Here is a 13,921-nt window from a genome sequence, read left to right as displayed (position 1 = left end):
ATGGACTCAAGCCCTGGACGCCCGCTCCTGCGGGGCCCGACTTGGGCCCCTGCCAGGGAGCGCACATGGCGAGTGGGGGACGTGGCGAGGCCTAGAGAAACAGCTGGGGGCGAGGCTGGGGCAGGGGCCGCACCCTGGGAGACGCCAGCGGGGACCACAGGCACACACGCCGCCCGCAGGTGCACGGAGAGGAGCGCACGGGGCCGGCTTTGGAGGTCCAGGGCCCAAACTCTCCACGACTGGGGTGGCAGGATGCGGGGAGGGTCGGGGGCTCGACTGGACGGAACCTGGGGCTGCGCCGGGGAGGAGCCCCGCCGCGAGGGCGGAGCGGGCCGGGATTGGGGCGACGAGGTGAGGGGCTGGCCGAGGGCGGGAGGCCGGGCGTCCCGGGGGTGCGCGCCGAGATCCAGGAACGCCCCCCACCCTCCCACCCACCGCCACACATACACACACACACACACACACACACACACACGCCGCAGCCCCGCCCCAGGCAGGCACCAGGCGCCAAGTCCGAGAATCTTTTTATAAAACACAGAAGGGCGCGACGGGAGTGGAAGTGGCGGGACAGATGCGGCTCCGGAGCGGGGCGGGCGCGGGTTCACACGAAGATCTGGATGCGGTCGCGGACCGGCTGGCGGCAGATGGGGCAGGCGCTGAGCGCGGCGCCGCAGGGCGCGCACGCGCCGTGGCCACACTGGAATACCAGGCGGATGTGGCTGTCGATGCAGATGGGGCAGGTGATACGCTCCTCCATCTGCCGGTAGCGGCTCTGCAGTTCCTCCACCAGTTGCCGGGGCGGCCCGGCCGGGGGCGCGGCACCCGCCACCTCCGAGCCGTCTGTGGGCGGGCCCGGGCGCGGTCAGGGCTGGCCGCGCGGGGGGGGTGTGGGGGGGAAGGAAGACCCGCCCGCGCGACCCCCAGCGCGCGCGACCCCGCCCGCGCTCACCTGGCCGCAGCTTCTTGACGATGGGCACCTGGCACCGGATGCATTTCTTCATCCTGCGCGCGCACTCTGCGGGGGGCGGCGGGCGTCGGCGGGTGTCGGCCAGCGTGGGACCACCCCGCGCCCCCTGCCCGCCCGCACTCACCCTCGCACACCGTGCGGTGCTGGCAGGGCGAGAAGAGCACCAGCAGCGCCAGCTCTGAGCAAACCAGGCACTCGGCGGCGTCGGGTCCCGACGCGGCGGCCACGTGCAGGTTCGTCACGGTGTTGGGGGTGCTGCGGGTCAGCCTGGGGCCCGGGGCGGCGGTTCCGCCCCCCGCGTGCCGCTCCCTGCAGTCGGGTGAGAGTGGGGCTTGGCAAGGGCTCGAGCCCAACAGCGGCCCCCCGCGCCGCCCCGCGGGCTCACCGGAAACGCTGGGCGCAGCCCTGCAGGGCTTTGCGCACGCGGCCGTCGGCGGCCAGGTCCAGCGGGCTGCGGCCGCGGTGATTAGTGTAGCTCACGTCGGCACCCTCCAGCGCCAGGAAGCAGGCCAGCGCCGTGCCCACCGTCAGCTCCGCACTGCCCGGGAGGCCCGAGGCCTGGAGCTGAGGGCGGGGCGAGGCCGCGGGGGTCACGGGCTGGCCCCAGTCAGGCCCCCACCGTCCCCCTCCGCATACTGGCCATACTGGCCTGTTCCCCAGCCCCCGGGTTGCCCGGGGTCGCGAAGGTGCCTCCTGCCCACAAGACCAGCCCCACCCCGGGGCACGTCCACAGGCCACACTGGCCCCGTCAGCGCCTGTCCACACCCGGACCCACACTTCTCACCCTGGACAGCAGGGGCCCCGGGTCGCCCCCGGCGCCGCCAGCCGCCAAAGGCAGCAGCTGGTGGCGCTGCAGGGCCACGTGCAGGGCCGTGTCTCCCTCCTCGTCCTCAGCGTTGACACTGCAGCCCGCATCGGCCAGAAGCGGCACCAGCCCCACGTGCGCCTGCTGCACGGCCAGGTGCAGTGGCGTCTGCAGCTTCCGGTTGCGGACGTTCACGTCGCAGCGGCCCTGGGGGGAGGGGCGCAGGCTCAGCACCGTCGGGCGCCGCGCCCCCGGCCCACCCTGCGGCGCATCGATCCCACCTCTCGGATGAGGATCTGCGCCACCTCGCAGTGGTTGTTGAGGGCGGCCAGGTGCAGCGCCGCAAAGCCGTCCTCCTTCTTGGCGTCCACCAGCTGCCGCGCCCGCGCCAGGATCCTCCGGACAGCTCTGCGGGGGCAGAAGGTGCGTCTGGAGGCCGAGGCGCCAGGGCCCCCGGCGACGTGGCTGTGCGCCGGCCCCCACTCACAGCGCGTGGCCCTTGAGCGCAGCGAGGTGCAGCAGCGTGAAGCCTTGGCTGTTGGTGGCTGTGACGTCGGTGGCGGGCACCTCAGTGAGGACCTCCACGATGCCGCTGGCGCCGGTGCCCGCAGAGATGGCACAGTGCAGGGGTGTGTCCGCGTGTGCATCCTGCCGACAATTGGCCAAGGTCACTGGGAGGCGATCCCCGGGGTGCCGGGGCCCGGCCCAGGGCGCCACACTCACACGCAGGTTGACGTCACAGCCATGCTCGCACAGGACCCGCACCACCTCCAGGAAGCCCCGCTGCACGGCCAGGTGCAGTGCAGCACTGCGGGTGCCACTGACAATGTTAGGCTGGCACCCTGCACTGAGCAGCACTCGTGCGGCCTCAGGTTGGTTCCTGGCAGAGAGGATGGAGATGCTGCGGAGGGACCACGGTGGACCTGCGGCACCCCCCTACCTCCCCGGTCCAAGGCCTCACCCTAGGGCCGCGTAGTGCAGCGCTGTGTGGCCTTCCTCATCCCTCACGTCCACGCCTGCCCGGGCCTGCAGCAGCAGCCGTACCAGCTCCAACTGGCCCAGGTAGGCGGCCACCTGCAGAGCAGTCCTGCCCTGGTTCTTGGTGTCCACCTGCTGGGAGGGCCAGGTCAGCAACTTCCCTCTGGCAACTGAGGCGGGAGGGGTGGGGGTGGGGGTCGCGGGGGCCGGGCCGGGCTCGCCTGTTCTGGGTGCCTCCGCAGCACATCCAGAGCTCGGGCCACATCCCCCAGCGCCGCGTTCACCACCAGGCGCCCGGGACGCTCCACGTCGCTCTTCTGGGCTCGAAGCTTGTCCAGAGCAACCCCCAGTGAACCTGGGGATGGCACTGGGGTGAGCGGCGACCTCGGGGCTTCCCTGCCCCGCGTGGCGCCCAGCTGATTGCCCGCACTTTTGTTCTCCCTGGCGCGCTCAGCCACGTCCAGGTTGGCGTCCTCTTGGGGCCGGTAGGCCACCAGGCAGGAAGGGCTGAAGGTCCACAGCTGACCGCCCACAGTCACCTGCAGGTTGCCATCTCCGAACACCTTCAGCACCCGCCCGACATGGCCCAGGGCCTGCGGAGAGGGGAAGGGGCGTCACAGCAGGCCTGGAGGCGGCAGGGAGGCGAGGGGAGGCAAGTGGATGTACTTACGGGAGCCATGTCGTCCGTCCACTCCCCATGCCCTGCCTGCAGCCGCTTCACCGTGTCCAGGTCGTCAATGACTCGTACCACATCACCCACCCAGAAGGAGTGGCGCTGAGAGAGAGGTGCGGGTGGGTGGTGGCCCTGAGCAGGCGGCAGGTGCACCCTGACCCTCCCCCTCCCAGCACTAGCAGGTCTGTGCTGTTGGGGCATATGGCTCGGGCAGGGCTCTGCAGCTGTACCACTACCAGCACCTACAGGAGCTCCAGGCCATCTCAGGACCCACAGGCAGCCCTCCCATTGGCCCCTGCCCACAGCCTGCAATCCTGCTTCCACCGTCAAACCACACCCACCACCCTGACCCATCCCCTGCTGCCCCCAGGCACTCTGCTCCAAGGCCCTGCAGGTTCTAAGGGCGGACCTCCGAGGGGGCACTCCACACTTGAACGAACCCCACTGCCTTGGGGCCAGGCTGGCATGCAGAGGGGCACTTGGCTGGGCCCAGCCCCCCATGGTTCATGAGGGCCCGAGGGGGAAAGGTCAGAGGGCCTGTAGCTGAACTGGACATGCATGTCCCCAAGGTCTGTCCCCCAAATGGTGGCCAGAGCGGGGTGGGGACGAGGGACAGAGCTCAGCAGACAGCTCACCTCTGCCATCCTGGGGTTCCACCCACCACGGCCTTCCTGCATCTCCCGCAAGATGTCGGCGTCCAGCACACACTTGCCCTTGTCCCCATGATGGAGAGGCTGCCCATCCACACTGACCCTGCGCTGCAGCTCTGCTGGCTTGCCTGTGGGTGGGCAAGCGGGCATGCTCAGGGGTGCCCCAACTGGGCCTATGCTGCTGCTGCCCACGCCCCAGGTACTCACCCAACCGGGGCAGGTGCTCCTTGTAGTAGAAGCCGCCAGGCGCCACCACCACGCACTTCAGGTCCACCTTGCCCTTGTGGCCCACGCGGTACACGTTGGTGGTGCCATCTGCCCAGGTCACACTGGCTACACTGCGACCCGTCTCCACATCCCAGCCCCGGATGTCCACCACACGGCCTGGCTTCCCCTCCCCTCCTGGGGAGACAGCAGCCCCGGTGGAGCTGAGCACAGGCCCCGCGGCCATGCAGCCCCCACCCGCCCGCGGCCCCCACTCACCATCCTGCGAGCCCCACTCCCAGTCAGGGCCCCGCACCACCTTGGCGCCCTGAAAGATGCCCCTCAGCTGGGTCCTTGGGAGGCCCTGGCGAGGGCTCAGTGGAACCCTGAAAGAGAGGGGCAGGTCTGGGCGAGAGGCGCCCTCCCCACCATGCAGGCCCAGAAGATGGGGGTCAACCCTGCCATTGCCTCCAGAAGCCAGGCACCCCAGGTCCCCACGTGTGGACTCCTGCCCCCCCCAGGAGAGAGGCCTGGGGTTGACTCCATGTGGGGAGGGGATGGGCGGGGAGACCCCACACAGCAGTGCTCTGCGGGCCGTCCACGCGCGCGTGGTGCCACCGACCCCGGCAGGCAGGCAGGCTCACGGGCGTGAGTGGGCCGTCTCGTAGCGCTCGAAGGCGTGTGCCAGGTCGTGCTTGCTGTGCATGTAGCACTGTGTGCAGAGGTCATAGTCGAAGCAGACACGGCACTTCCAGCGCATGCCGCGCAAGCCGTGCTTCTTACAGCAGTCACAGATGATGTTCGGGTGGCGGACGCCTAGGGAGCAAGCGGACAGGAGCAGCTGTGCTGCGGGCACGCACACGCCAGCACAGACGTGCACAGGCCAGCACGCATGCAGGCAGGCGCACGCACACACAGGTGCAGGACGGGCACACGCCAGCACGCACACGCCCACCCTGGCACGCATGCACGCCGGCACACAGACACACACCCACATCGTCAGACACGCAGGCTCACGCACCGATCTGGGCGTTGTCGTAGAGCAGCAGGTCATGTGCACCCTGGTAGCCCGCGCGGTAGTTGGTGCGAATGCCGTGGTCCCACTGTACCACCACAGTGCGGTCCGGGGTCGAAGGGCTCCCGTGGCGACCGAGCTCCACCACGGTGCCAACGAGCCCCTCACCGCCATCTTGCTGGCCCCACATCCAGTCCACGCCTCGCACCACGCGCATGCCCACCTGCACACCGGCTTGGGGGTCTGGGTCCATGGTAGATGCTGCTGGGCCTGTGGGCAGGGCACACCCTCAGCTTTCAGGGAGAGCCTGTAGTGAAAGACCCTCCGCCCCCTCCCGCAGGCACTTCTGCGGCAATCCCTTTCTGTGTTCTATGATGCTGACCAGTGAGTGTGACTTCCTGGTGGGCACTGGCCCATGCGAGGTTTTCGACTGCTAGCAGCAAGGACCCTGGTTTACTTCAGTGTAGGGGAAAGGCTTTAGGCTGCAGCCACTGGGCACTCAGAGGGGGTGGCACCCCAGGGTCACTGCTACCCACCACATTTTCTCTGCGGACCTTGACCACCAGCAACAGGCGCCCCCAATGTGAGCCCCTACCACACACAGCCCCGCGGCCACTTACCCCCCTAAGGCAACCTCTGGGGGCCTCCCTAGCAGTCACAGACATGGGGGACACACATGGTTAACAGTGCCAGAGGGCAAGGCCCTGGTGACAGGACAGGCGCAGATGCTAGGTCCCCAGGGACAGGAAGCTGCCCATACAGGAGCCCCTCGTGAGCTGGGGGTGCTATCACCTCTCATCCGGGGCCTCCAGAGAACTCTCGGGCTTGGGCCCTCAAAAAGCTCCCAGGGTAACTATTCTAGGCACTGCCCAGGCTGGGCCTGGTGTGGGAGGAGAGGCACCGCCCACTCTCCAGAGGCAGCCAAAGCAAGGGACCAGGCCGCCCGCCCCTGGTATCTGGACGGCCACACTGAGGCCTCTGGCCGGCAGGACCAGGGTGTCAGGCCGCAGCCCCCACTCCCATGGCAGCTGGCCACATTCTGCGGTATCTGCAGGGCAGGTGACCGACCACCCTGTCCCCATGGGCTTGACAAAGACCTTCCTGACCCTGACCCCGAACAAGGAGGCAGCAAGGGCAGGTCAAGTGAGCCAGAATAGCCTCATGTCATGTCTCCCACACGTCCCCGCAAGGGCCACTGCCAAGGGCCCCCGGCCCATCCCCCCCCAAGGAGGGCGGGGAGTCTCCTTGTCACCAAGCCTTCCCCGTGGCCCTGGCCTGGGCCGCAGCTCCCTGCGCCCAGGTCTGTGCTGTGGCCAAAGGGACGCCAGCAGACGCGGGGCGGGCGACCCTGCAGAGCTGCTGACCTCGGTCCTGCCATCATGCTCGATGGACCCGTACCTAGAGTGTTAGTGACCGTCTCCGGGGGTGCGCACGGCGACCACCGAGGTTTCCTGCCGGAAACTGGACATCAGCGACCCGGGACCCACCACCAGCGCCGCGGCCGACCTGGGGGAGGGGGCTGGGGACAGCTGTCAGCCCGGCCGCGGCCGGCCAGGGGCGGGGCGCTGCGGCACGCGCGGGCCCACGGGGAGGACGCGCGGACCCCGGCGTCCACGGCGCCCGACTTGTTGCGTCGGGAGCAACAGGCCGCGCGCCCCCGGCCCCGGCCCGCCCGGCCCCGCCGCGGCTCCGGGCCGCCCGCGCCCCCCGCGCCCGACCCGCGCCGCGTCCGCCCGCCCGGCTCGCGCCCGCCGCCGCCCCGCACTTGCCCGCAAGTTCGCGCCCCGCCCGCCCGGCGCGGGGGCTCCGAGGGTCCCGGGCGCCCGACAGCCGCCACGCGCGGCCCAGCGGCGCGCGCGCTCGCGGGGACCGGCGGCGGCGGCGGCCGTTAGCCCGCGCCCGCCCCGCCGCGCCGCCGCGCCGCGCGCGAGCCCACCCGCAGGCCGAGCCGAGCCCCCCGCCCCGCCGTCGGCCGCGCGGCGCCTGCCGGGAGTTGTAGTGCGCGGCGCGGCGCGGCGGTGGGCGGCGGGCGGCCCCGAACCACGACTCCCAGGAGGCCGCGCGTCGGGCTGGCGGCCGGCAGGGGGCGCCGCGAGCCCCGCCTGCTTCTGCGCCGCCGCGGACGCGCCGCGCGTGACCCGAGCCCGCAGGCGCCGCCATCCCCGGGCGCCCGGAGAGCGCCGGCAGTGAGGGCCGCCGCCGCGCCCTGATTGGCTGCGCCCGGAGCGCGACGTCACGTGAGAACGCACCCCGCGCCGCCCCCGTCACGCGCCTCCCGCCGGGTCGCTCACCCCCGGGCCACGCGCCGAACCCGGTTGCTCACCCGCCTGGTCACGCACCAACCCCGCAGGGTCGCTCACCTCCCGGTCACTCATCCCTGGGTCACGGCGCCAACCCGGTCACTCACTCGCCTAGTCACTCACACCCCGGTCACTCACACTCCGGGGTCACTCACCCATCGGGTCACTTACATCCCGCAAGGTCACTCACATCCCCGAGTCACTCACACCCATCGGGTCACTCACCACACACACACACCCACACACACACACCCGTCACTCACTCGCTTGGTCACTCACTCACACCCTGGTTACTGACACCCCAGGGTCACTCACACCCACCGGGTCACTCACACCCCCGGATCACTCACACCCGCCGGGTCACTCATACCCCCGGGTCACACCCACTGGGTCACTCACACCCATCGGGTCACTCACCTCCCGGGTCACTCACACCCCTCGGGCACTCACCCCCACCGGGTCACTCACACCCCTGGGCACTCACACCGCGCCCCCCCAACCCCACCCCCCCACCCCCCCATCCCCCCAAACCCCCACACACACATTATACCTGCCAGGACACCGCAGCTCCACACAGTGCCCAGCACCCTGGAGCCTGCACCTGAACCATCCCTGCAGCCTTGCTCCCGGGCGTTCCGCCTCCCGGAGTCTCTCTGCCCTCTTCTTTACTCTGGTCTTGGGTTTGGGCCACTTGGGGCTGGGCTCAGAGGTCACTGCTGACGGCTCAGGGACACGTTCTGCTAGAGTGCCCACCCACCAGCCTCGTGCAGAGTGCTGGACCCACCGTCGTCTCCCCCTCACACTCCAAGAACAGCGGCACTGTTTTCCTTTGGGGAGGGGACCCACAGCTGGCAGTGCTCAGGACTTACTGCTGGCCGTGCCCCAAGACCACATCTCATGGGTGTCGGGGAACCATCTGGGGTGCTGGGGATCAAACCCAGATCGGCAGCATGCAAGGCAAGCACACTGCTCCCTGTACTATCGCCCTGGCACCTGGGTTTTCTTTTGTTCTTTTTTCTCCTTTAATGAGTCATCTAGTCAGTAAAGTACTTCCAAGTCTTCGAGCTGTGGGAACAGGCAGGAAGTGGGGGAGGAAAGTGGCACCTCTGCCCACATTGGGAGCCTAGTCTTGCCTGGGCCAACCCTGTGCCGTTGGGATTGGGATGGGAGGGTTCCTGCAGACCGAGTTGGGGAACTGCCCCTTGTACTGACAAGGGCACCTCATTCTCAGCTGTTTCTGGTGCAGAAAGGATGGGCTCTGCTCCCTGCGCCCACGTGTGGATTAGTGCCACTGCTCCTGGGTGCCTGCGGAGTGGCCTGAGTGGCCTGCCAGTGGGTGTGCCCCGCCACAGGGTCCAGGAGCTCAGGTCCGAGGCACCCACCCAGCTGCTCCATTCTCCTGAGGGAGCCCATCCCACCTTGGAACCCCTCTTGACTCTCCTCTGCACCTGCCTTCCTCAGGGCTGCCCACCAGGTCTCGCAGGGGTCACCAGCTCCTGGCTGACTGTCACACTGGGCCTGGCACCCCAGCAACCACAGAGGCCATGGCCAGGCCGGCCAGGGTGACATCCCAGGAGTGATGGGAGAAGCTTGGCTGCACCCCCCTGAAGGTGGGTGCTTCCAGGGCAGGGCCTTCCCCACCGCCTGTGCTGGTCTTAGGGGGCTTCTCTCCATGGAACCCCACTTCAGACTGGTTTTCTTGACTCTCCTGCTTGTGACTGGGGGGCTGTGCCCACATTGAGCCCTCCAGCCAGGTTTACAGAGGGAAACTGAGGCATGGCTGTGTTCCTGCGTCCGCAGCCCCAGGCAATGCAGGCTCGCCGGGAGGCTCCCCCAGGAACTCAGGTCTGCCCAACAGTGACTCCGGCTACTGTTCCTGTCTGTCTCCGGAGCACAAGGAACATCCCAGTCCCCTTGCCCTACCCACCTGACCCCACTCGCTGGCAGGGGCCTGGGGAGCCACCTCCCTGCCCATGGCCTCCCGGTGCAGACAAGGCAGCCCACACAAGTCACTGCCCCGGGTCTGGTGTGAACAAGGCACAGTCACCTCCAGACCAGCAAAACTGCAGAATATCAGATCAACACACTCAGTGGGCCCACATGAGCAGTGAAAGGTCTGGAGAGGTCATTAAGGAAACAATTTCTGAATCAGAGAAATGAGGGCAGGGCTAAGGCACTTGCCTTGCATGTGGCTGACCCTGCTTTGTTACTTGGCATTGCCAGGAGCAATTCTTGAGCATAGGGCCAAGAAGAAGATCTGAGCACCACTGGGTGTGGCCCCCAAACGAAACAGCACTCTCAAAGTACAATCAGAGAAATCCAAGGGTGGGTCTTCATGGCCTTAAACTTGGCATTTGAACTGTAAATAATAAAAATAAGGGCTGGAGTGATAGCACGGTGGGTAGGGTGTTTGCCTTGCACATGGCCAACCCGAGTTCGATTTCCAGCATCCCATATGGTCCCCCGAGCACCGCCAGAAGTTATTCCTGAGTGCCGAGCCAGAAAAAACCTAAGCATTGGGTGTGACCCCCAAAAAATGTATGTGTGTGTGTGTGTGTGTGTGTGTGTGTGTGTACACAAGTGGGGCTTGAAAGATAGTACAGCAGGTAGGGCACTTGACTTGCATGCAGCCAATCTGAATTTGGTTCCTGGGTTTGGCACCCAATATGGTCCCCTGAGCAACACCAGGAATAATTCCTGAGCACTGTATGGCCCCAAAACACAAAGATACAAATGGCAGAGATAGGTGGTATAGAGGAGAGGTGCTTGCCGGTATCCAACCTCCAAGTTCTGCCATCTGTCCCCCAAGAAGGTAACTAAGCTTCAAAAGGAAAGTTTCCTGTTCATCAGACACTGTGAAGAGAGCACCCCCAGCAAGGAGGGCAGAGTGACAGTGTGTATTCACTGTGGACCCTGGGCACTCCCAGGCATAGTCCAAAGAAACAAAAGCAAATAGAGGGCCCCTAAAAACAGCACCGCCGCCACCGCGGACATGACTACAACAGGCATGAGGTGAGTACAGATGAGGAAGGCATGGATCACAGGAACTGTGGTCCCCTGCTAAGTGACCCATACCTAGGATGTGTGATGTTGCTCTGTCTTTAGGGCACAAGGGGACCGTTTCTTGGATATGCCCTGTGCTGAAGGGCACAGGAGCACCGGATGGCAGCAAGTCCATCTGGGAGAGAAAGGACAAAAGCAGGACCCTGGAGCCCAAAGGGGAAGTGCACTGAGGTCCCCTCAACAGAGGCTCCCAAGGTGGATGCTCGATGCCAAGGAGGTTGAGGCACTGGGGTCACAGCAGTGTCCCCCAAAGCATGATGCCAGACCTGAGTGTTTGCATGAAAGACCCAGTCAGCCCCAGGGAGCAAGAAGTGGCTACAGAGATGAGACGCGGGTGGTTGCCGCCACAATGCTCGCTGGGGGGCTGTGCCTGCCCCTCCACGGGCTCAAAGCTGCATTGACAGATTCGCTGACAGTCCCTGTAAGCTGGTGTCACTTGGGACCAGAGAGAGTGTTCAGAGGGTTGAGCGTTCGAGTGGAAGTGGCACCCGGCATGCCCCCAAAGAAACAGGTGTTCCGTGAATGTCACCTTCAGGAAGTAGAGCTGAAGGGGCAAGGCAAGCAATCCCCAGGACTCCACTGAATTCTGCACTGTTCATAACACTGTCCTCCTGTTGTTCATCGATTTGCTCAAGCGGGCACCAGTAACATCTCACAACAAATTGTGAGACTTGTTGTTACTGTTTTTGGCATATTGAATACGTCACAGGTAGCTTGCCATGCTTTGCCGTGCAGGTAAGATACTCTCAGTAGCTTGCCGGGCTCTCTGAGAGGGTTAGAAAAGGAATTGAACTTGGGTCGGCCATGTTGGCTGCGTGTAAAGCAAACGCCCTACCCGCTGTGATATTGTTCCAGCTGCGATAGCACAGCGGTAAGGTGTTTGCCTTACATGCGGCCAACCCGACCGACCTGGGTTCGATTCCTCCACCCCCTCAGAGAGCCCAGCAAGCTACCGAGAGTATCTCGCCTGCACGGCAAAGCCTGACAAGCTACCCGTGATGTATTCGATATGCCAAATACAGTAACAACAAGTCTCACTGAATTCTGAATATCAGAATTCATCCTCTTGGCCCCAGAGCTCAGAGCACGGACGGGTGGGCATTCCTGGCCAACCCGGAGCTGGAAATACGGGAGTAGACAGACACGGGAAAAGAGCTGCCCTCCTCACCGGCCCCACGGCACCGTGGCCAGGAGTCCCAGGGCCAAGCTGAGATGGGCAGGCCCCCCACTCTCCCTCAGGCTACCTGCAGGCAGAAAGAGAAAGGACCCAGTCCGAGCAGCACTCCCTCCATGCCCCCTTGCTGCTGTCCTGAGGGTCTGGTGACCGCTGCCCATTGTGGTGTGGCCATGGAGACACCCGCCCAGCAGAACCTGGGGCTCCCTACTTGCACTGTGGGTCGGTGGCGGGCAGGGGTGGAAGGATGCTACAGATCCCTCCCTGGGTCACCACCAGGGCCCCTGAGGCTCCAGCACGATGCTGTCCCCACCCTTCCTCACACATGAGGGGGTCTCCAGCTGGTTCAAGCTGGCAGCGCCTCCCCAGCTCACCCAGCCACAGAGCCCTGACCACAGAGCACGCGGTACTACAGGGACCCCAAAAGCCAGTCAGGTGTCTTAGGGTCTCTCAGCGAACACTGGAGGTTCTGTCAGTCCTCACAGCCCGAGAAGCTGCAGGAAGTGGGACGGGTGCAGGTGACCCCACCTGGCCCCAACACCCCATTTTAGGATCCCTAAGACACCCCAGGCTGCAGACCCCATGCATGCCCCATGCTGGGGACACTAAGACACTCCTGTCAGGGCTCCCACCAATGGCCCAATCCTGGGGGCCATGCAGACATCCTGTGATAGGGACCCCGCAGATAGCCCAGGCTCGAGACCCTAAGACACTCCATGCTGGGAACTCCAAAGATGCCCCGTCCTGGGGACCCAGGGGACACCCTGTGCTCTAGACCCAGGTACATGGTGCTGTCCTGGCTGCTCTTCTTGCCATGAGTCCCAGGGGTCCCCACACCCCCACACCCCCATGGCTGCTCCAGCCTCACCCCAGGGGCCCCAGCTCCAGTCACCGCAAAGTCTCAGGCATAGGAGCCCTGTGTGCTCCCTGCCCATGGGGAGGACAAAGAGGCCCCAGATGGGACACAGGTCCAGGGTGACAACACACTTCAGCCTATGGGGTGGGTGCCCTCCAGCCCCCACAGGGCAGCCCCTCCCTGGTTTGGGTGGGTCCCCGAGAGCATGTGCTCTCACACACAAAAGACTTGCACTGAAGCAGTGAGCAAAGTAGAGGCTGGGGTCCCCCGGGGCCTCAAAGCCCAGGCTCCCTCGGCTCAACTGTCTAAGCAGCCCCGAGGCTGAGCACAGACAGACCTGGGAAGCAGGGGACTGAGCTGGTCAGCAGGAGCCTGTGGGCACTGGGACTGTAGGTGGCAGGTGGATGTCCTCCAAGGACAAGAAGCCAAGACCACCTGATGTTCTGGCACCTTCTGTTCTTTCTGTGCAGAAGTTTCTCAAGAAAACAGGAAACAGCTGCAGAGCTGGTGCCTCAGGTCCCCGACAAACATGTCTGACATTCAGCTACAGGGCAGGCACTACAGAGCCCGCAGCCTCCACTCCCAGCCAGCCTCACACACATGAGCCGGGCCCCTCCCTGGAAACCCATACCCAGGGCCAGCCCACATGTGTCAGATCATTTCCCTGCTGCCAAGTGGGGAGGCTGGACCAGGAGGGGAGGCTGGATTGGGTAGGAGGCTGGACCAGGCAGCGAGGCTGCACTGGGTAGGAGGCTGCACCAAGCAGCGAGGCTGGGCCGGGTAGGAGGCTGGACTGGGTGGTGAGGCTGGACTGGGCAGGGAGGCTGAACCATGCAGGGAGGCTGGACCATGCAGCGAGGCTGCACTGGGTAGGAGGCTGCACCGAGCAGCGAGGTTGGACCAGGCAGCGAGGCTGGACTGGATAGGAGGATGGACTGGGTGGTGAGGCTGGACAGGGCAGGAAGACTGGACTGGGCAGGGAGGAGGACCGGGTGGGGAGGTAGGACCAGGTAGGAGACTGGACCAGGTGGGAAGGAAGGGCAGGGCAGGAGGCAGAACTAGGGAGTCAAGAACAGGCAGGCAGTACCAGGCAGGGAGGCTGGATTGGGCAGGGAGGCAGGACCGAACAATGCAGCAGACATCCTGACCAGGCCTCCCGCCGCAGCCCGGCAGTGGTACCTGCTTCTGAGGGCAGCAGGTGTCCCAGATCACACAGTTCAGTGCAGCTGGCCAAGT

At 65.6% G+C, this 13,921-nt stretch overlaps 1 protein-coding gene across 2 annotated transcripts; it reads right to left on the bottom strand.

Moving 5' to 3' along the window:
- Positions 1 to 507: 507 nt before the first annotated feature.
- MIB2 (MIB E3 ubiquitin protein ligase 2) lies at positions 508 to 6,826 on the bottom strand. Of its 2 annotated transcripts, XM_056128429.1 has the most exons (18): positions 6,691 to 6,826; positions 5,299 to 5,562; positions 4,922 to 5,093; positions 4,557 to 4,663; positions 4,281 to 4,475; positions 4,059 to 4,201; positions 3,421 to 3,525; positions 3,181 to 3,343; positions 2,972 to 3,105; positions 2,734 to 2,882; positions 2,496 to 2,652; positions 2,260 to 2,420; positions 2,054 to 2,180; positions 1,752 to 1,979; positions 1,353 to 1,531; positions 1,092 to 1,276; positions 950 to 1,015; positions 508 to 840 (listed from the first exon to the last, which is right to left on the bottom strand). In XM_056128429.1, exons 2-18 carry the CDS (start codon positions 5,543 to 5,545, stop codon positions 602 to 604), a joined length of 2,757 nt encoding a protein of 918 aa, XP_055984404.1. In that variant the 5' UTR covers positions 5,546 to 5,562; positions 6,691 to 6,826; the 3' UTR covers positions 508 to 601. The 2 variants fall into 2 exon arrangements, with proteins under 2 accessions (XP_055984404.1, XP_055984403.1); XM_056128428.1 differs by having other exon boundaries at positions 2,972 to 3,343.
- Positions 6,827 to 13,921: the final 7,095 nt, after the last annotated feature.

Source organism: Sorex fumeus, unplaced genomic scaffold, assembly GCF_029834395.1.
Source record: "Sorex fumeus unplaced genomic scaffold, SorFum_2.1 ptg000064l, whole genome shotgun sequence".
In the NCBI taxonomy this organism is placed as follows: Eukaryota; Metazoa; Chordata; class Mammalia; order Eulipotyphla; family Soricidae; genus Sorex; species Sorex fumeus.
The sequence above is the reverse complement of the archived record's forward strand: the minus strand, read 5'-3'. Positions and strand labels throughout refer to the sequence as shown.

Excerpts from the sequence above, each read along its gene's own strand:
- MIB2 (XM_056128428.1), bottom strand. The coding sequence starts at position 5,545 with ATGGACCCAGACCCCCAAGCCGGTGTGCAGGTGGGCATGCGCGTGGTG. Across the intron at positions 4,664-4,921 it reads GAGACGGCCCACTCACGCCC|GGTTCCACTGAGCCCTCGCC; the intron begins GTGAGCCTGCCT and ends CCTCTCTTTCAG. Across the intron at positions 3,344-3,420 it reads GGACGGACGACATGGCTCCC|GCCCTGGGCCATGTCGGGCG; the intron begins GTAAGTACATCC and ends CCCTCTCCGCAG.